Source organism: Oncorhynchus tshawytscha, unplaced genomic scaffold, assembly GCF_018296145.1.
Source record: "Oncorhynchus tshawytscha isolate Ot180627B unplaced genomic scaffold, Otsh_v2.0 Un_contig_4748_pilon_pilon, whole genome shotgun sequence".
NCBI classification, from domain to species: domain Eukaryota; kingdom Metazoa; phylum Chordata; class Actinopteri; order Salmoniformes; family Salmonidae; genus Oncorhynchus; species Oncorhynchus tshawytscha.
This window is the reverse complement of record NW_024609781.1, coordinates 265,576-284,929: the sequence shown is the minus strand read 5'-3', so window position 1 is coordinate 284,929 and position 19,354 is coordinate 265,576. Positions and strand designations below refer to the sequence as shown.

The following is a 19,354-nucleotide window of genomic DNA, read 5'->3' as shown; positions in this document are numbered from 1 at the left end:
CTGGTGGGGGTTATAGCTGTGTGTTGTGTCTGAACTCCTCTCTGGTGGGGGTTATAGCTGTGTGTTGTGTCTGAACTCCTCTCCTCTCTGGTGGGGGTTATAGCTGTGTGTTGTGTCTGAACACCTCTCTGGTCTGGTGGGGTTATAGCTGTGTGTTGTGTCTGAACTCCTCTCTGGTGGGGGTTATAGCTGGGGTTGTGTTGAACTCCTAGCTGTGTGTTGTGTCTGAACTCCTCTCTGGTGGGGGTTATAGCTGTGTGTTGTGTCTGAACTCCTCTCCTCTCTGGTGGGGGTTATAGCTGTGTGTTGTGTCTGAACTCCCTCTCTGGTGGGGGTTATAGCTGTGTGTTGTGTCTGAACTCCTCTCTGGTGGGGGTTATAGCTGTGTGTTGTGTCTGAACACCTCTCTGGTGGGGGTTATAGCTGTGTGTTGTGTCTGAACTCCTCTCTGGTGGGGTTATAGCTGTGTATTGTGTCTGAACACCTCTCTGGTGGGGGTTATAGCTGTGTGTTGTGTCTGAACTCCTCTCTGGTGGGGGTTATAGCTGTGTGTTGTGTCTGAACTCCTCTCTGGTGGGGGTTATAGCTGTGTGTTGTGTCTGAACTCCTCTCTGGTGGGGGTTATAGCTGTGTGTTGTGTCTGAACACCTCTCTGGTGGGGGTTATAGCTGTGTGTTGTGTCTGAACACCTCTCTGGTGGGGGTTATAGCTGTGTGTTGTGTCTGAACTCCTCTCTGGTGGGGGCTGTTTGTGTCTGCTGTGGGGGCTGTGTGTTGTGTCTGAACTCTGGTGTGTGTGTTGTGTCTGAACTCCTCTCTGGTGGGGGTTATAGCTGTGTGTTGTGTCTGAACTCTCTCTCTGGTGGGGGTTATAGCTGTGTGTTGTGTCTGAACTCCTCTCTCTGGGGGGTTATAGCTGTGTGTTGTGTCTGAACTCTCCTCTCTGGTCTGGTGGGGGTTATAGCTGTGTGTTGTGTCTGAACTCCTCTCTGGTGGGGGTTATAGCTGTGTGTTGTGTCTGAACTCCTCTCTGGTGGGGGTTATAGCTGTGTGTTGTGTCTGAACACCTCTCTGGTGGGGGTCATAGCTGTGTATTGTGTCTGAACTCCTCTCTGGTGGGGGTTATAGCTGTGTGTTGTGTTTGTCGTTCTGTTGATTATTGATCTGTTTGATCCCCAGATGACGACGTGAACGACCTGCAGGATGAAGATCTGGACCTGTACTTAAACCAGCTGGTGAATCCTGCCATGCAGAGAGGACGGGTGGAGGGACAGGAGATACCTGATGCTGTAAAGCAACCGCTCTCTCTCCCTGCTTTCTAATCCTCTCTGTCCCTGCTTTCTAATCCTCTCTCGCTCCCTGCTTTCTAATCCTCTCTCGCTCCCTGCTTTCTAATCCTCTCTCGCTCCCTGCTTTCTAATCCTCTCTCTCTCCCTGCTTTCTAATCCTCTCTCTCTCCCTGCTTTCTAATCCTCTCTCTCTCCCTGCTTTCTAATCCTCTCTCTCCCTGCTTTCTAATCCTCTCTCTCCTCTCTTAATCCTCTGCTTTCTAATCCTCTCTCTCTCTCTCTTCCTGCTTTCTAATCCTCTCTCTCTCTCCCTGCTTTCTAATCCTCTCTCTCTCTCCTGCTTTCTAATCCTCTCTCTCTCTCCTGCTTTCCTGCTTTCTAATCCTCTCTCTCTCTCCTGCTTTCTAATCCTCTCTCTCTCTCCCTGCTTTCTTAATCCTCTCTCTCTCTCCCCTGCTTTCTTAATCCTCTCTCTCTCTCCCTGCTTTCTTAATCCTCTCTCTCTCTCTTCCTGCTTTCTTAATCCTCTCTCTCTCTCGCTGCTTTCTTAATCCTCTCTCTCTCCTCTTTCTTAATCCTCTCTCTCTCTAATCCTCTCTCTCTCTGCTTTCTAATCCTCTCTCTCTCTCTTTGCTTTCTTAATCCTCTCTCTCTCTCTCTTCCTGCTTTCTAATCCTCTCTCTCTCTGCTTTCTAATCCTGCTTCTCCCTGCTTTCTAATCCTCTCTCCTCTCTCTCTCTCCCTGCTTTCTTAATCCTCTCTCTCTCTCTCGCTCCTGCTTTCTTAATCCTCTCTCTCTCTCTCTCCTGCTTTCTAATCCTCTCTCTCTCTCTGCTGCTTTCCTAATCCTCTCCTCTCTCTCCTCTCTGCTTTCTAATCCTCTCTCTCTCTCTCCCTGCTTTCTAATCCTCTCTCTCTCCCTGCTTTCTAATCCTCTCTCTCTCCCTGCTTGCTTTCTAATCCTCTCTCTCGCTCCTGCTTTCTTAATCCTCTCTCTCTCTCGCTCCTGCTTTCTTAATCCTCTCTCTCTCTTCCTGCTTTCTTAATCCTCTCTCTCTCCTTTGCTTTCTTAATCCTCTCTCTCTCTCTTCCTGCTTTCTTAATCCTCTCTCTCTCTCTCGCTTCCTGCTTTCTTAATCCTCTCTCTCTCTCCTGCTTTCTTAATCCTCTCTCTCTTTGCTTTCCTGCTTTCTCCTCTCTCTCTCTCTCTCGCTTCCTGCTTTCTTAATCCTCTCTCTCTCTCTTCCTGCTTTCTTAATCCTCTCTCTCTCTCGCTTCCTGCTTTCTTAATCCTCTCTCTCTCTCTCTGCTTTCTTAATCCTCTTCCTGCTTTCTTAATCCTCTCTCTCTCCTCTTTCTTAATCCTCTCTCTCTCTTCCTGCTTTCTTAATCCTCTCTCTCTCTCCTCTCGCTTCCTGCTTTCTTAATCCTCTCTCTCTCTCTCCTGCTTCCTGCTTTCTTAATCCTCTCTCTCTCTCTCTTCCTGCTTTCTTAATCCTCTTTCTCTAATCCTGCTTTCTTAATCCTCTCTCTCTCTCGCTTCCTGCTTTCTTAATCCTCTCTCTCTCTCTTCCTGCTTTCTTAATCCTCTCTCTCTCTCTCTTCCTGCTTTCTTAATCCTCTCTCTCTCTCTCTCCTGCTTCCTGCTTTCTTAATCCTCTCTCTCTCTCTCTCTCCTGCTTCCTGCTTTCTTAATCCTCTCTCTCTCTCTTCCTGCTTTCTTAATCTTCTCTCTCTCGCTTCCTGCTTTCTTAATCCTCTCTCTCTCTCTTAATCCTCTCTCTTCCTGCTTTCTTAATCCTCTCTCTCTCTCTCTTCCTGCTTTCTTAATCCTCTCTCTCTCTAATCCTGCTCTTAATCTCTCTCTCTCTCTCGCTTCCTGCTTTCTTAATCCTCTCTCTCTCTCTCTCTCTCTCGCTCTGCTTTCTTAATCCTCTCTCTCTCTCTCTCTTCCTGCTTTCTTAATCCTCTCTCTCTCTCTCTCTCTTCCTGCTTTCTTAATCCTCTCTCTCTCTTCCTGCTTTCTTAATCCTCTCTCTCGCTTCCTGCTTTTTTAATCCTCTCTCTCGCTCGCTTCCTGCTTTCTTAATCCTCTCTCTCGCTTCCTGCTTTCTTAATCCTCTCTCTCGCTTCCTGCTTTCTTAATCCTCTCTCTCGCTTCCTGCTTTCTTAATCCTCTCTCTCGCTTCGACACATCTATTATTTATTTTTATATTTGTCATATTGTTATATTAATAATAATATTGTATTGATTTTCAGAACCAGCCAGCCAACCAAGACTATTCATCTCAGCCCGGTTCTACAGAACCACAGAAGAACAGATACCAGTTCCTGGATGACTATGATCAGGTGGATACAACTCCTCCATGACATTATTACTTTTATTACTTTACAGGCGGGCAGGCAGGCAGTTGGGCGGGCAGTCGGACGGTCGGGCGGGCGGGCGGGCGGACGGGCGGGCAGTCGGGCAGTCGGGCAGTCGGACGGGCGGGCAGTCGGACAGGCGGGCAGACTGTGTCTCCCATTTAGCATCGACTAATCAGCCGGTTACAGACTTATTTTCAGCCGGTAACGTTTTCCACCTCATATTAACTGAGATACTTTTTATAAAAGTTTGAATTCGCTTGTCCGTCAAGCCCTCTCCCGTTAGAATGAACAATTAGAATCTTCTAGAGATCTGTCGATAGGACAGGCGCCTGACGCATTGTGTCCCCCGTCCAATTTGTGTGCGCTGTTGTCGGTTGCGGTCTCATTTCTTTCCACGTCATTTCCACGTCTCATGTAATGTGGTAACGATGAGTTGGAACCCACCTCTTAGCGTCATTGTAGGTTTTTTTGGCACATTTATTTTATTTTCATGAGTTTCTCGCAGCCAGCCATGCAGAGTCGTGGAGTATAGTAGGCTATTTACTGTGCTGTGATTGACAGCTGAGCAGCCAGTGTTGACTAGGTGTGCTGTGATTGACAGCTGAGCAGCCAGTGTTGACTAGGTGTGCTGTGATTGACAGCTGAGCAGCCTGTGTTGACTAGGTGTGCTGTGATTGACAGCTGGTTAAATGTCCACTGTGCCACATCTGGACAAGTAAACCAAAGGATTGTCAGGTTTATTTTCCTGGGATGTCGGGGCTTGTCAGACAAGACCAAAGTCACTCCCTTTATCCTCACTGTCAGTCAGTCTAGCTTCCCGAATCGCATCGCTGACAGAGCCGTTCATTTGGCTTTTTTTTGCGATTATCTGCAGATAAATGATAACATTTGATGTAGATGGTGAATCATCACTGCAGGACAGTATCTCCTATATGGAGAGCCTTATTCTGGTCCCTATATGGAGAGCCTTATTCTGGTCCCTATATGGAGAGCCTTATTCTGGTCCCTATATGGAGAGCCTTATTCTGGTCCCTATATGGAGAGCCTTATTCTGGTCCCTATATGGAGAGCCTTATTCTGGTCCCTATATGGAGAGCCTTATTCTGGTCCCTATATGGAGAGCCTTATTCTGGTCCCTATATGGAGAGCCTTATTCTGGTCCCTATATGGAGAGCCTTATTCTGGTCCCTATATGGAGAGCCTTATTCTGGTCCCTATATGGAGAGCCTTATTCTGGTCCCTATATGGAGAGCCTTATTCTGGTCCCTATATGGAGAGCCTTATTCTGGTCCCTATATGGAGAGCCTTATTCTGGTCCCTATATGGAGAGCCTTATTCTGGTCCCTATATGGAGAGCCTTATTCTGGTCCCTATATGGAGAGCCTTATTCTGGTCCCTATATGGAGAGCCTTATTCTGGTCCCTATATGGAGAGCCTTATTCTGGTCCCTATATGGAGAGCCTTATTCTGGTCCCTATATGATCATTAGGGCCCTCACGGAATCCAGGCATGAAAACAGAATTCAACAATGAGTTGACCTTAGTACGGAATTAACTAAATGTATTGAAAATGTATTAATTAGCCCACGTATCATTTTTTGATTTATTGGGATCCCCCGTTAGCCGACAAAGACACTAGCTGGTCTTACAGAGGTCTGACACACAACGACCGACGTGACGGACAAAATAATTTACTATTTACATACATGTAAAAACATTAACATGTAGTGTGTTTATCCATCAGGTACATGTCAGTACATACAACATGTATTTCACATGGAGGAGAGGCGTCGCGCTATTTGTTTTGTGAAACCAGGTTTGCTGTTCACTTGCGATATAAGATGGGAGTTCCATGCACTCATGGCTCTGTATAATATTGTATGTTTCTTTGAATTTGTTCTGGGCCTGTATGCTGGGGGGACTGTGAAAAGACCCCTGGTGGCATGTCTGCTGGGGGGACTGTGAAAAGACCCCTGGTGGCATGTCTGCTGTGGGGACTGTGAAAAGACCCCTGGTGGCATGTCTGCTGTGGGGACTGTGAAAAGACCCCTGGTGGCATGTCTGCTGTGGGGGGACTGTGAAAAGACCCCTGGTGGCATGTCTGCTGGGGGGACTGTGAAAAGACCCCTGGTGGCATGTCTGCTGGGGGGACTGTGAAAAGACCCCTGGTGGCATGTCTGCTGGGGGGTATGTGTGTTTGTCAGATCTGTGTGTAAGTTGACTATGCTAACAATTTGGAATTTTCAACACATTAATGTTTATTATAAAAACAAGGAGTGAACGTCACTTTCCTCAACTCTTAGCCAAGAGTACCAGTTTATTACTGGCCACCCATTCCAAAACAGATTGTAGCTTTTTGTTAAGGGTTTCAGTGACTCCATTAGCTGCATTTATGGTTGAATCATCAGCATGCTTTTGTTTAATGCCAGTGGCAGGTCATTGGTAAAAATAGACAAGAGTAGAGGGCCTAGAGAGCTGCCCTGCGGTACACCACCCTGTTTTACTTTAGAGAAGCTTCCATTAAAGAATGCCATATTGTGGATTCAGAGCTGGGGTTGAAAAGCGAAAACACAAGTTTCCCCCACCAACAGATTATGGTCAATATCAAAGAAGATCGATTAAATGTTAGTATTAATGTTCTTAATCCTGATCATATTTTCAAAACAACTAACAATACACTGAATTCATGTTCAGTAATTTAAATTGTAAAGTAATGTCTTTCTGCACAATAGCATAAATGCTTCCAATCTGGGAGGTGAACTCGATGAAGTAATTTAGTGTTTTGGATGGAATCAAGGCAGGAGGATTTCCCAGATTCCACAAATTTCGACCACCTCTGGCTGGGCGGGGCCTGGTTGGCTACGCCTCTGGCTCGGGCGGGGCCTGGTTGGCTACGCCTCTGGCTCGGGCGGGGCCTGGTTGGCTACGCCTCTGGCCCGGGCGGGGCCTGGTTGGCTACGCCTCTGGCTCGGGCGGGGCCTGGTTGGCTACGCCTCTGGCTCGGGCGGGGCCTGGTTGGCTACGCCTCTGGCTCGGGCGGGGCCTGGTTGGCTACGCCTGGTTGGCTACTGGCTCGGGCGGGGCCTGGTTGGCTACGCCTCTGGCTCGGGCGGGGCCTGGTTGGCTACGCCTCTGGCTCGGGCGGGGCCTGGTTGGCTACGCCTCTGGCTCGGGCGGGGCCTGGTTGGCTACGCCTCTGGCTCGGGCGGGGCCTGGTTGGCTGCGCCTCTGGCTCGGGCGGGGCCTGGTTGGCTGCGCCTCTGGCTCGGGCGGGGCCTGGTTGGCTGCGCCTCTGGCTCGGGCGGGGCCTGGTTGGCTACGTCTTCTATTTGGTTGGCTATTCCTATGTAGTGGAAAACACTGGTTTATTGAAACCTTATTTATGAAGACTAAGAGCAGCTCTGTCAGCCTATGGATCTTGTTCACAACTAGTATTCTTTTTTCATCTTCCTGTACAAACTAAACAGTATATTAGTATTCTATTTCAGCCTGGTTTCACTAAGATTGGATTGTTTGTCCTGTCCTGAGGGTTTCCAGATGCCTGACGTGCGGCTGGCTGCTACAGGGATGGACTCGTGTCCTGGCAGTGATGAGGAGGACACTGAGGATGAGCTGGAGGCAGCTAGGAGACACACTTCTACCAGACACAGACTCCTGCTGTCCAGCACCTCCCGACAGCTGGTATGATAATGTCTCTGTCTGTCTGTTTCTCTATCTCACTGCTTCTGGTTGACCTTGGAGGTTTTCAGCAGAAAACACAAAGCTGAACAACGTTACAAAACAGAATGTACGAATCATTTTCAACCAAACCAGTATTTGATAAGTTGATGTAGCGTTTGGTTTTCAAAATGTTTTCTACCAAATAGTCCTACTGAACACAGCCCTGTTTTAGCCTGTCAGACCAGAGGTCATTATGTCTGTCTGGGTTAGGTGGGGGAGAGCAACCGTCCCAGCTTCAGACCTGGGCTGGAGGGAGGCAGCTCTGACGAAGAAGTTTACTCTGGTCGTAACCCTCTACCTGGGTTAGAACACAGATACTCTGCGGAGGGCCAAGTCATCAACACTGTAACAGGTAACAGGTCCCGTGTTTCATGAGCTGAAATAAAAGATCCCAGGAATGTTCCATACGCACAGCACAATGAGCTTATTTCTCTCTAATTCTGTGCACACATTTGTTGACATCCCTGTTAGTGAGCATCTCTCCTTTGCCAAGATAATCCATCCACCTGACAGGTGTGGCGTATCATCAAGCTGATTAAACATCATGATCATTACACAGGTGCACCTTGTGCTGGGGACAATAAAAGGCCACTCTAAAATGTGCAGTTTTCTTACCCAACACAATGCCACAGATTTCTCAAATTTTGAGGAAGGTTACAATTGGCATGCTGACTGCAGAAATCTTCACGAGCTGTTGCCGGAAAATTGAAAGTTCATTTCTCTATCATAAGCGGCATCTAATGCCATTTTAGAGAATTTGACTGTACGTCCAACTTGCCTCATAACCTCAGAAAGCGTGTATGGTGTTGTGTGGGTGAGCGGTTTGCGTTTTGCTGATGTCAACGTTGTGAACAGAGTGCCCCATGATGGGGTTATGGTATGGGCAGGCATGAACTACGGACAACGAACACAATTGCGTTTGAGATCCTGGGGTCCGTTGTCGTGCCATTCAAATCAAACGTATTTTATATAGCCCTTCGTACATCAGCTGATATCTCAAAGTGCTGTACAGATACCCAGCCTAAAACCCCAAACAGCAAGCAATGCAGGTGTAGAAGCACGGTGGCTAGGAAAAACTCCCTAGAAAGGCCAAAACCTAGGAAGAAACCTAGAGAGGAACCAGGCTATGTGGGGTGGCCAGTCCTCTTCTGGCTGTGCCGGGTGGAGATTATAACAGAACATGGCCAAGATGTTCAAATCAAATCAAATTTTATTTGTCACATACACATGGTTAGCAGATGTTAATGCGAGTGTAGCGAAATGCTTGTGCTTCTAGTTCCGACAATGCAGTAATAACGAACAAGTAATCTAACTAACAATTCCAAAAAAACTACTGTCTTATACACAGTGTAAGGGGATAAAGAATATGTACATAAGGATATATGAATGAGTGATGGTACAGAGCAGCATAGGCAAGATACAGTAGATGATATCGAGTACAGTATATACATATGAGATGAGTATGTAAACCAAGTGGCATAGTTAAAGTGGCTAGTGATACATGTATTACATAAGGATGCAGTCGATGATATAGAGTACAGTATCTACGTATGCATATGAGATGAATAATGTAGGGTAAGTAACATTATATAAGGTAGCATTGTTTAAAGTGGCTAGTGATATATTTACATCATTTCCCATCAATTCCCATTATTAAAGTGGCTGGAGTAGAGTCAGTGTCATTGACAGTGTGTTGGCAGTAGCCACTCAATGTTAGTGGTGGCTGTTTAACAGTCTGATGGCCTTGAGATAGAAGCTGTTTTTCAGTCTCTCGGTCCCAGCTTTGATGCACCTGTACTGACCTCGCCTTCTGGATGACAGCGGGGTGAACAGGCAGTGGCTCGGGTGGTTGATGTCCTTGATGATCTTTATGGCCTTCCTGTAGCATCGGGTGGTGTAGGTGTCCTGGAGGGGAGGTAGTTTGCCCCCGGTGATGCGTTGTGCAGACCTCACTACCCTCTGGAGAGCCTTACGGTTGAGGGCGGTGCAGTTGCCATACCAGGCGGTGATACAGCCCGCCAGGATGCTCTCGATTGTGCATCTGTAGAAGTTTGTGAGTGCTTTTGGTGACAAGCTGAATTTCTTCAGCCTCCTGAGGTTGAAGAGGCGCTGCTGCGCCTTCCTCACGATGCTGTCTGTGTGAGTGGACCAATTCAGTTTGTCTGTGATGTGTATGCCGAGGAACTTAAAACTTGCTACCCTCTCCACTACTGTTCCATCGATGTGGATGGGGGGGTGTTCCCTCTGCTGTTTCCTGAAGTCCATGTTCAAATGTTCATAAATGACCAGCATGGTCGTATAATAATAAGGCAGAACAGTTGAAACCTCATGTTTGAATGAATGGCCCCGTGTCACAAGGATCTGTACATAGTTCCTGGAAGCTGAAAATGTCCCAGTTATTCCATGGTGTGGATACTCACCAGACATGTCACCCATTGTTGTTTGGGATGTTCTGTATCGACGTGTACGACAGCGTGTTCCAGTTCCCGCCAAAATATCCACAGACTTCGCACAGCCGTTGAAGAATGAATGGGACAATATTCCACAGGCCACGATCAGCAGCCTGATCGATCAGCAGCCTGACTCTATGTGAAGGAGATGTCTCGCTGCATGAGGTGGTCCCACCAGATACTGACTGGTTTCCTGGTCCACGCCCCTACCTTTTTTATTTTTAAGGTGTCTGAACAACAGATTAGATTAGGGCCTAATGAATTTATTTAAATTGACTGATTTCCTTATATGAATGTGCTGACCTCTGAGTGGATGTTGGTAACCGGTCATCTGTCCTTCACCAGGAGGAGGAGGAGATGGGAGCAGTGGGAGTGAGGAGGGAGGGAACGATGGCGTGTCCACTCTACCCTCCTCCTCGGCCCAGACCACCTACGATGTGCTGCGGGGGCTGGGGATCCTGGGGGCCAGCGTGCCGGGAGAGAATGCCCAGGACCCTCACTCTCTACTGGGGCTGAGCCGGGGCAGCCTGATGGGGGACCGTGTGGGGCCGGTGGGGACTGTAGAGACCAGCGCTGGGCCCCAGAGGATGTCCCCTGTCAACTGGAGTATGGCCGTAGACAGACAGGGGGCGCTGGTGAGTCTTCTGTTGGCCCTTTTTCCATTACAACACCGGTGTGGACTGAGACTGTGTACGTGGCAGGAGTTGTACCTAAGAGGCCAGGAGTTCCTCCAGGTCAGGTCATGCTGTCAGGAAAAACTCCTGGCCGCCCACAACCCCGTGTTCTGTGCTATTTACCGGACGTGATACGGTCACCGGCAGTGATATTGTTACATACAACAGACACTTGGATAATCTTGTCCCCTCCATTTATGTGTGTGTGTGGGGGGGGGGTTTGGTTCTGCAGGATGCCATGGACAGTACAGAGTCTACGGTGGCAGAGGAGGGTCAAGGTGTCTTGGATTCTATATATCTGAGGACTGGTGCTGGACACTGGAGACCCCAGGACATGACCTCTCACCTCCAGACCACACAGAGCAGCTTCCACCTCTCTCAGGTACACTGACAAACCAATACATTTAGGACATGCTGCCCCTCGGAGTTAAAGGACATGCTGCCCCTCGGGGTTAAAGGACATGCTGCCCCTCGGGGTTAAAGGACATGCTGCCCCTCGGGGTTAACCAATACATTTAGGACATGCTGCCCCTCGGGGTTAACCAATACATTTAGGACATGCTGCCCCTCGGGGTTAAAGGACTTGCTGCCCCTCGAGGTTAACCAATACATTTAGGACATGCTGCCCCTCGTGGTTAAAGGACATGCTGCCCCTCGGGGTTAAAGGACATGCTGCCCCTCGGGGTTAAAGGACATGCTGCCCCTTGGGGTTAAAGGACATGCTGCCCCTCGGGGTTAAAGGACATGCTGCCCCTCGGGGTTAACCAATACATTTAGGACATGCTGCCCCTGATGAGGGGAGGGTTAAAGGACATGCTGCCCCTTGGGGTTAAAGGACATGCTGCCCCTTGGGGTTAAAGGACATGCTGCCCCTCGGGGTTAAAGGACATGCTGCCCCTCGGGGTTAAAGGACATGCTGCCCCTCGGGGTTAAAGGACATGCTGCCCCTCGGGGTTAAAGGACATGCTGCCCCTCGGGGTTAAAGGACATGCTGCCCCTTGGGGTTAAACATTTGAAGAATCCTAGTTAAATTAAGGTAAAGGTACACAATTATACAGTGTTATTGAGTTTTCTCCTTCTGTACCAGGTGCTTCCTTCGCTTAGTGATGATGAGGAGGGGAGGGAGAGGCCTGCTGCCCTGGGGCCAAGAGGAGGTCCATGTGGGGACTCCTCTGCACCTCCTGGTCCTCCTGACCTGTCAGACACGAGTCAGGGTGAGAAGGATCTCCTCTACATCTCTCTGGAAGCGAAGTACCTCTCTCAGAGCTTCCAACAGGAGGACTCCTCTCACTCTGACAGCGACTGGAACCACTGTCCTGATAACCTGGACTTCCAACCGGGTAAGTCCCAAACGGCTCTCTGTTTGTGTGGTGTTTCCAGGTACTAACTGGCTCCCTGTGTGGTGTTTCAGGTACTAACGGCTCCCTGTGTGGTGTTTCAGGTACTAACGGCTCTCTGTGTGGTGTTTCAGGTCCCTAACGTGCTCTCTGTGTTTTGGTGTCCCCGGTTAACGGCTCCCTGTGTGTCCCTGTGTTGTCCCCGGTACTAACTTTTGGGTGTCCCCGGTACGGTACTAACGGCTCCCTGTGTGTGGTGTTTGTCCCGGTACTAACGGCTCCCTGTGTAAATGTCTAAACTGCTCCCTGTGTGGTGTCCCCGGTACTAACGGCTCCCTGTGTGGTGTCCCCGGTACTAACTGACTTGCCTAGTTAAATACATAGTCTGTCATTTTTCCCCCATTCAGAATAATGATCAGGTGTAGTGTTTGGTATTGCGCAATAGTCTATCCTGCGCAATTTCCCACGGTAGCCTCGGTGTCCAATCAGAGGCAACGAAAACATGAGCTCAATGCTTTCTCTGTTAAATCTAATGAGACCCTGCTGGAAATCAGACCACAGATGATCAACATCAGTTCCCCCTGGGTGGGACCCAGTCAGTTCCCCCCCGAGTGGGACCCTGTGCACAACGGTCTTCACTGGCGTAACAAATGATAACAAATATTCTTGAAATTCCTCTAACACCTTTTAAAAAAAAATGTATGACCCTTGGGCTGTTGCTGTGTCACATGATCACAACAGCTGTTAGTCACTCCACTGTCATCCAGTTCCTTCCTGGATCAGATGATGATGATGATGATGTGTAAATAAACAGCTTAACACCAGATTAGCATCCATCAAGTATTATGCATCATCATTGAAGAACCACGTTAATGGCAGTATAGATGTAGTTTTATAAGTATCAACGTAAGGTGACTCTTTCGGTTTGCAATCGTTTACATTTTGGGGATTTGTGTGTTTTACATTTTGGGGATTTGTGTGTTTTACATTTTGGGGATTTGTGTGTTTTCACATTTTACACTAAATGCTACACTGCATTTCTGTCTCTATTCAACACAACTTTGGGGATTTACAGGGTGTCAGGAGAAGTGTTTTAACAACCCGTAACATAAGGAGACACTAAATGGGTCATGTTTAATACTGCATTTCTGAGCTCTCATTCAACTATCTGATGTAACAACTAGACCCAGGATCCTTACAGGGGTCATGTTTAATATCTAATTTAACTGATTAATGCTTAATATATGATGTAACAACTTACACTGCTATAAATTCATGGACAGAAAATTATTGTTTTATGTGACTTGATTTTGGACCGATCCGTCAAGACACCAACCACGATACCGGGTGAAACCGGTTTTAAATCAACGGGTGAATTTGATTGAATATCGCTATGATCCACCCTCATCTTAATGACTTGAAAACAATTGTCTGATTTTATTTTTAATGACTTAACAGCTGTACCAAGTTGTCCAGCTGTAGTAAATCCTCACTGGTACCCTGGTTTATAGAACAGGGTCTCCATCAGGTCTGTGTGGTTCATTGTCCTCCCTGTGTGTGTGTCTGTGTTCCAGCCTCTCACAGTGTGGTCTACCAGAACGAGGAGGGGAAGTGGGTGACTGATCTGGCTTACTACTCGTCCTTTGAGAAGGAGGTGGATGGAAACCAGCTGCCGGAGGTAGCAGACCAGTTCCAGGCTGAGGACTTCGTTCCAGGCAGTAAGTAGAGGGGCTATTGTCAAACTGTTCGTTTAGCTGTACATGGAAATAGGGATTTGTGTATTGTTATTTTGGTTCTAACTAGGGGTTGGTGTTCCGCACCGTAACGTTGGTACCAAAGATCCATTATTAAAACAGCTTGTTTGGATCCTGGATGCTGATTGAACGAACAGCGTTCCAAACCGTGCTCTATTGGCTGTTAAGTTCCATCTGAAAATGATCACCGTGCCTCGTCAGAATATCATGTTGCTGTCCCGAATGATCACTGTGCCTCATCAGAATATCATGTTGTCCCGAATGATCATCGTGCCTCGTCAGAATATCATGTTGCTGTCCTGAATGATCACTGTGCCTCGTCAGAATATCAAGTTGCTGTCTCGAATGATCACTGGGCCTCGTCAGAATATCAGTTTGCTGTCTCGAATGATCACTGGGCCTCGTCAAAATATCATGTTGCTGTCCCAATCATCTCAACTTGCACATTATTTTTTCTCTTCCAGCCTAGCGTTTAGTATCAGCCGAGCGTTTAGTTTGGTACAGCCGGGGGGTTTAATATCAGCCTAGCGTTTAGTTTGGTACAGCTGGGGGTTAATATCAGCCTAGCGTTTAGTTTGCTGTAGCCGGGGGGGTTAATATCAGCCTAGCGTTTAGTTTGCAGCTGCTAGCCGGGGGGTTAGCCGGGGGTTAATATCAGCCTAGTGTTTGGTTTGGTTACAGCCTAGCTGGGGGCCAGGGTTAATATCAGCCTAGCGTTTAGTTTGCTGTAGCCGGGGGTTAATATCAGCCTAGTGTTTGGTTTGGTACAGCTGGGGGTTAATATCAGCCTAGCGTTTAGTTTGCTGTAGCCGGGGGTTAATATCAGAATAGCGTTTAGTTTGGTACAGCTGGTGGGTTAGTATCAGCCTAGCGTTTGGTTTGGTACAGCTGGGGGTTATCAGCCTCAGCCAGCTGGTGGGTTAGTATCAGCCTTTGGTTTGGTACAGCTGGTGGGTTAGTATCAGCCTAGCGTTTGGTTTGGTACAGCTGGTGGGTTAGTATCAGCCTAGCGTTTGGTTTGGTACAGCTGGTGGGTTAGTATCAGCCTAGCGTTTGGTTTGGTACAGCCGGGGGTTAATATCAGCCTAGCGTTTGGTTTGGTACAGCCGGGGGTTAATATCAGCCTAGCGTTTAGTTTGGTACAGCTGGGGGTTAGTATCAGCCTAGCGTTTGGTTTGGTACAGCTGGGGGTTAGTATCAGCCTAGCGTTTAGTTTGCTATAGCCGGGGCGTTAGTATCAGCCAAGCTGTCTGCCTTTCTGACCTCGTAAACAATGTTTCACTTTGGGATTTAGCTCTCTTTAGTACCAGACATGAACGGTGCCCAGAATAACTTTTTTCTGAGTCAGGCAAAATCACGCGTCACTGTCATCATCATGGACTTACCCAAGTAAATGCCAATAGAAAACCAGCTCAAACGAACGCAGCTACTGTCCTGTCATTCCAGGTTCAATGTTTGACGTGACTGAGTCAGCTGAAAAATGTCTGGCTAGCAAGCGACCAGAACGTCATCCAGCCTGCGTAGAACGAATGAACAGTCCTTTTTCATAGAAACTATGCTGAAATAATTAAGGACTGGGTCGGGTCTGTAGCAACGTGACCCAAATCACGAACAACCAGATTTTCTCTTCCTGTGCAATAATCTAAATAACATTTCAATGTAAAGATGTTATCGTTGTTTAATATGTCGGTAACAGTCTTATAAAAAGCGATGAGTCACCCGAGGCAGTGCTGTATGGTAAATGCTGTCCCAGGTAAATGGGTTGACTGGCCCTATGCTGTTGTGACGGGCCGAACCCCAGGTAAATGGGTTGACTGGCCCTATGCTGTTGTGACGGGCCGAACCCCAGGTAAATGGGTTGACTGGCCCTATGCTGTTGTGACGGGCCGAACCCCAGGTAAATGGGTTGACTGGCCCTATGCTGTTGTGACGGGCCGAACCCCAGGTAAATGGGTTGACTGGCCCTATGCTGTGTGACTGGGCCGAACCCCAGGTAAATGGGTTGACTGGCCCTATGCTGTTGTGTGACGGGCCGAACCCCAGGTAAATGGGTTGACTGGCCCTATGCTGTTGTGACGGGCCGAACCCCAGGTAAATGGGTTGACTGGCCCTATGCTGTTGTGACGGGCCGAACCCCAGGTAAATGGGTTGACTGGCCCTATGCTGTTGTGACGGGCCGAACCCCAGGTAAATGGGTTGACTGGCCCTACTGGCTGCTGTTGTGACGGGCCGAACCCCAGGTAAATGGGTTGACTGGCCCCTACGCTGTTGTGACGGGGTAAACCCCAGGTAAATGGGTTGAAATGGGTTGACTGGCCCTACGCTGTTGTGACGGGCCGAACCCCAGGTAAATGGGTTGACTGGCCCTATGCTGTTGTGACGGGCCGAACCCCAGGTAAATGGGTTGACTGGCCCTATGCTGTTGTGACGGGCCGAACCCCAGGTAAATGGGTTGACTGGCCCTATGCTGTTGTGACGGGCCGAACCCCAGGTAAATGGGTTGACTGGCCCTATGCTGTTGTGACGGGCCGAACCCCAGGTAAATGGGTTGACTGGCCCTATGCTGTTGTGACGGGCCGAACCCCAGGTAAATGGGTTGACTGGCCCTATGCTGTTGTGACGGGCCGAACCCCAGGTAAATGGGTTGACTGGCCCTATGCTGTTGTGACGGGCCGAACCCCAGGTAAATGGGTTGACTGGCCCTACGCTGTTGTGACGGGCCGAACCCCATTTAACAGGGACTGTATTCATCGTACAGCACTGCCTCGCGTGCCTTATGGCTTCAATCAGTGTTGGGAAGAGTCCAGATCAGCGGTATGCTGGAGTTGTCCTGTTTTGTGTTCCAGGTAACACCATAGACAGATCAGCAGTGTGCTGCAGTTGTCCTGTTTTGTGTTCCAGGTAACACCATAGACAGATCAGCAGTGTGCTGCAGTTGTCCTGTTTTGTGTTCCAGGTAACACCATAGACAGATCAGCAGTGTGCTGCAGGTGTCCTGTTTTGTGTTCCAGGTAACACCATAGACAGATCAGCAGTGTGCTGCAGGTGTCCTGTTTTGTGTTCCAGGTAACGCCATAGACAGATCAGCAGTGTGCTGCAGGTGTCCTGTTTTGTGTTCCAGGTAACACCATAGACAGATCAGCAGTGTGCTGCAGGTGTCCTGTTTTGTGTTCCAGGTAACGCCATAGAGAAGATCATAGAAGACCAGAAGGAGTTTGAGAAGGAGAACCAGTTCATGCAAGAGGAGGTGATGGAGCCTGCCTCCACCAGTCCAGGTCTCCTATCTGACACGTCCTGGAGACTCCCAGCCAGCAGCCACATCCTGATGAGGGCCAGCCAGGTGTCCCAGGAGCTGGACAGAGGGAACCAGAGCTACCTCCGTCTGTCTCTAGGGACCTTCTTCCAGCAGCGCTCTGAGGCCCTGGGCTGTCTAGGGGACGACCGGGAGGACGATACAGTCAAACGGGTATGGGACTTGTTCAGTGTCCTGTTGACGCCGCTCTGCGGGACGCCGCTCTGCAGGCCACTGCTCATCTCTTTCACTATTCACGTAGTCTCTTAGGGTTGGTGTCCTTTTAGTTCAGGAATACGAGGCTTCATCTCGGTCCGGGATAACCTACCCGCGGTGCATAGGGGACAGAAGGGAAGCCATGTTTGAGACTACCACTGAGGGTTTAAGCCTGTGATTTTTTTTTTTTCCCATCACCCTTCTGACTTGACCAGTTTGTTGTATCTTCTCTCCAGCCGTCGTTTGGTTACGTCATCACCTCTCCAGAGAAGAGGGAACCGTTTCCTCTGATTCAACCATCAGACTTCCTCTCTCAGGACAGCTCGGTCCACAACGACACCCTCACACACACTGACCACGACCGCACCATGAACACAGGTACGTACCGTCTGGACGTCCCGGACACTTATTCCTGATTTCCACTGTGAGGCCAGGCAGTGAGACACTTATTCCTGATTCTCACTGTGAGGCCAGGCAGTGAGACACTTATTCCTGATTCTCACTGTGAGGCCAGGCAGTGAGACACTTATTCCTGATTCTCACTGTGAGGCCAGGCAGTGAGACACTTATTCCTGATTCTCACTGTGAGGCCAGGCAGTGAGACACTTATTCCTGATTCTCACTGTGAGGCCAGGCAGTGAGACACTTATTCCTGATTCTCACTGTGAGGCCAGGCAGTGAGACACTTATTCCTGATTCTCACTGTGAGGCCAGGCTGTGAGACACTTATTCCTGATTCTCACTGTGAGGCCAGGCTGTGAGACACTTATTCCTGATTCTCACTGTGAGGCCAGGCTGTGAGACACTTATTCCTGATTCTCACTGTGAGGCCAGGCTGTGAGACACTTATTCCTGATTCTCACTGTGAGGCCAGGCTGTGAGACACTTATTCCTGATTCTCACTGTGAGGCCAGGCTGTGAGACACTTATTCCTGATTCTCACTGTGAGGCCAGGCTGTGAGACACTTATTCCTGATTCTCACTGTGAGGCCAGGCTGTGAGACACTTATTCCTGATTCTCACTGTGAGGCCAGGCTGTGAGACACTTATTCCTGATTCTCACTGTGAGGCCAGGCTGTGAGACACTTATTCCTGATTCTCACTGTGAGGCCAGGCTGTGAGACACTTATTCCTGATTCTCACTGTGAGGCCAGGCTGTGAGACACTTATTCCTGATTCTCACTGTGAGGCCAGGCTGTGAGACACTTATTCCTGATTCTCACTGTGAGGCCAGGCTGTGAGACACTTATTCCTGATTCTCACTGTGAGGCCAGGCTGTGAGACACTTATTCCTGATTCTCACTGTGAGGCCAGGCTGTGAGACACTTATTCCTGATTCCCACTGTGAGGCCAGGCTGTGAGACACTTATTCCTGATTCTCACTGTGAGGCCAGGCTGTGAGACACTTATTCCTGATTCTCACTGTGAGGCCAGGCTGTGAGAAACTTATTCCTGATTCTCACTGTGAGGCCAGGCGGTAAGACACTTATTCCTGATTCCCACTGGAGGCAGTGGCAGTAGGGACATTTATTCCTGATTCCCACTGTGAGGCAGGCCAGGCAGTAGGGACATTTATTCCTGATTCTCACTGTGAGGCCAGGCTGTGAGACACTTATTCCTGATTCTCACTGTGAGGCCAGGCGGTAAGACACTTATTCCTGATTCTCACTGTGAGGCCAGTACGGTACATTCTGACTTGGTTTGGCACCATTCTTCTTACTTGATCACAGTCATCTTTATTCCTCATTTTAAAGTCATCAGTCATAATCAGAGTATCACATATGGTGACTGATACTTCCAATGTGTTGTTTTTGTAGAGGACTTGGACAAGACTGTGGAGGCAGATTCAGACAGGGTGTCACCTACAGGAGATGACGAGCCAGAGCCTTGTGAATCAGCCTCTTCCCCCCTCCCTGAGGCCCTGCTCTCCCCCAGCCAGACCCTTCCCTCAGCCTCCCCCCTCCCTGAGGCCCTGCTCTCCCCCAGCCAGACCCTTCCCTCAGCCTCCCCCGGCAGCCTGGGCCCCAGCCCCGGCACAGACCAATCTAACCTCATGTTGTCTATCAGCACCATTGCCTCGGCCATCGCAGATGCCTCCATCTCCTCCGAGCCCTCCCAGCTGGCTGCCATGATCATGGAGCTGTCCAAGAGGAGTAGGGTACAGAGGCAACACCAGAAAGGTGTGCCGAGTCCACCGCCAGGTACCCCATGTTCATACTACATCTGACATGTTACTCTTTACTTCTGTGTGTTTGTT

General features: G+C 49.0%; 1 protein-coding gene across 5 annotated transcripts in view; it reads left to right on the top strand.

Annotated features, from left to right (window-relative positions):
* cep192 (centrosomal protein 192) overlaps positions 1-19,354 on the top strand; it is a 57,926-nt gene that overhangs the window by 3,770 nt on the left and 34,802 nt on the right. For 3 of the 5 annotated variants that reach the window (XM_042318012.1, XM_042318013.1, XM_042318010.1), the window contains exons 3-13: positions 1,179-1,288; positions 3,548-3,637; positions 7,183-7,335; positions 7,585-7,726; positions 10,170-10,459; positions 10,731-10,880; positions 11,586-11,838; positions 13,410-13,553; positions 16,766-17,055; positions 17,334-17,475; positions 18,915-19,298. In XM_042318012.1, the coding sequence (XP_042173946.1) occupies positions 1,179-1,288; positions 3,548-3,637; positions 7,183-7,335; positions 7,585-7,726; positions 10,170-10,459; positions 10,731-10,880; positions 11,586-11,838; positions 13,410-13,553; positions 16,766-17,055; positions 17,334-17,475; positions 18,915-19,298 (2,148 nt within the window). The remainder of the gene's footprint in view (positions 1-1,178; positions 1,289-3,547; positions 3,638-7,182; positions 7,336-7,584; positions 7,727-10,169; positions 10,460-10,730; positions 10,881-11,585; positions 11,839-13,409; positions 13,554-16,765; positions 17,056-17,333; positions 17,476-18,914; positions 19,299-19,354) is intronic. The other 2 variants (XM_042318011.1, XM_042318014.1) reach the window with 2 other exon arrangements.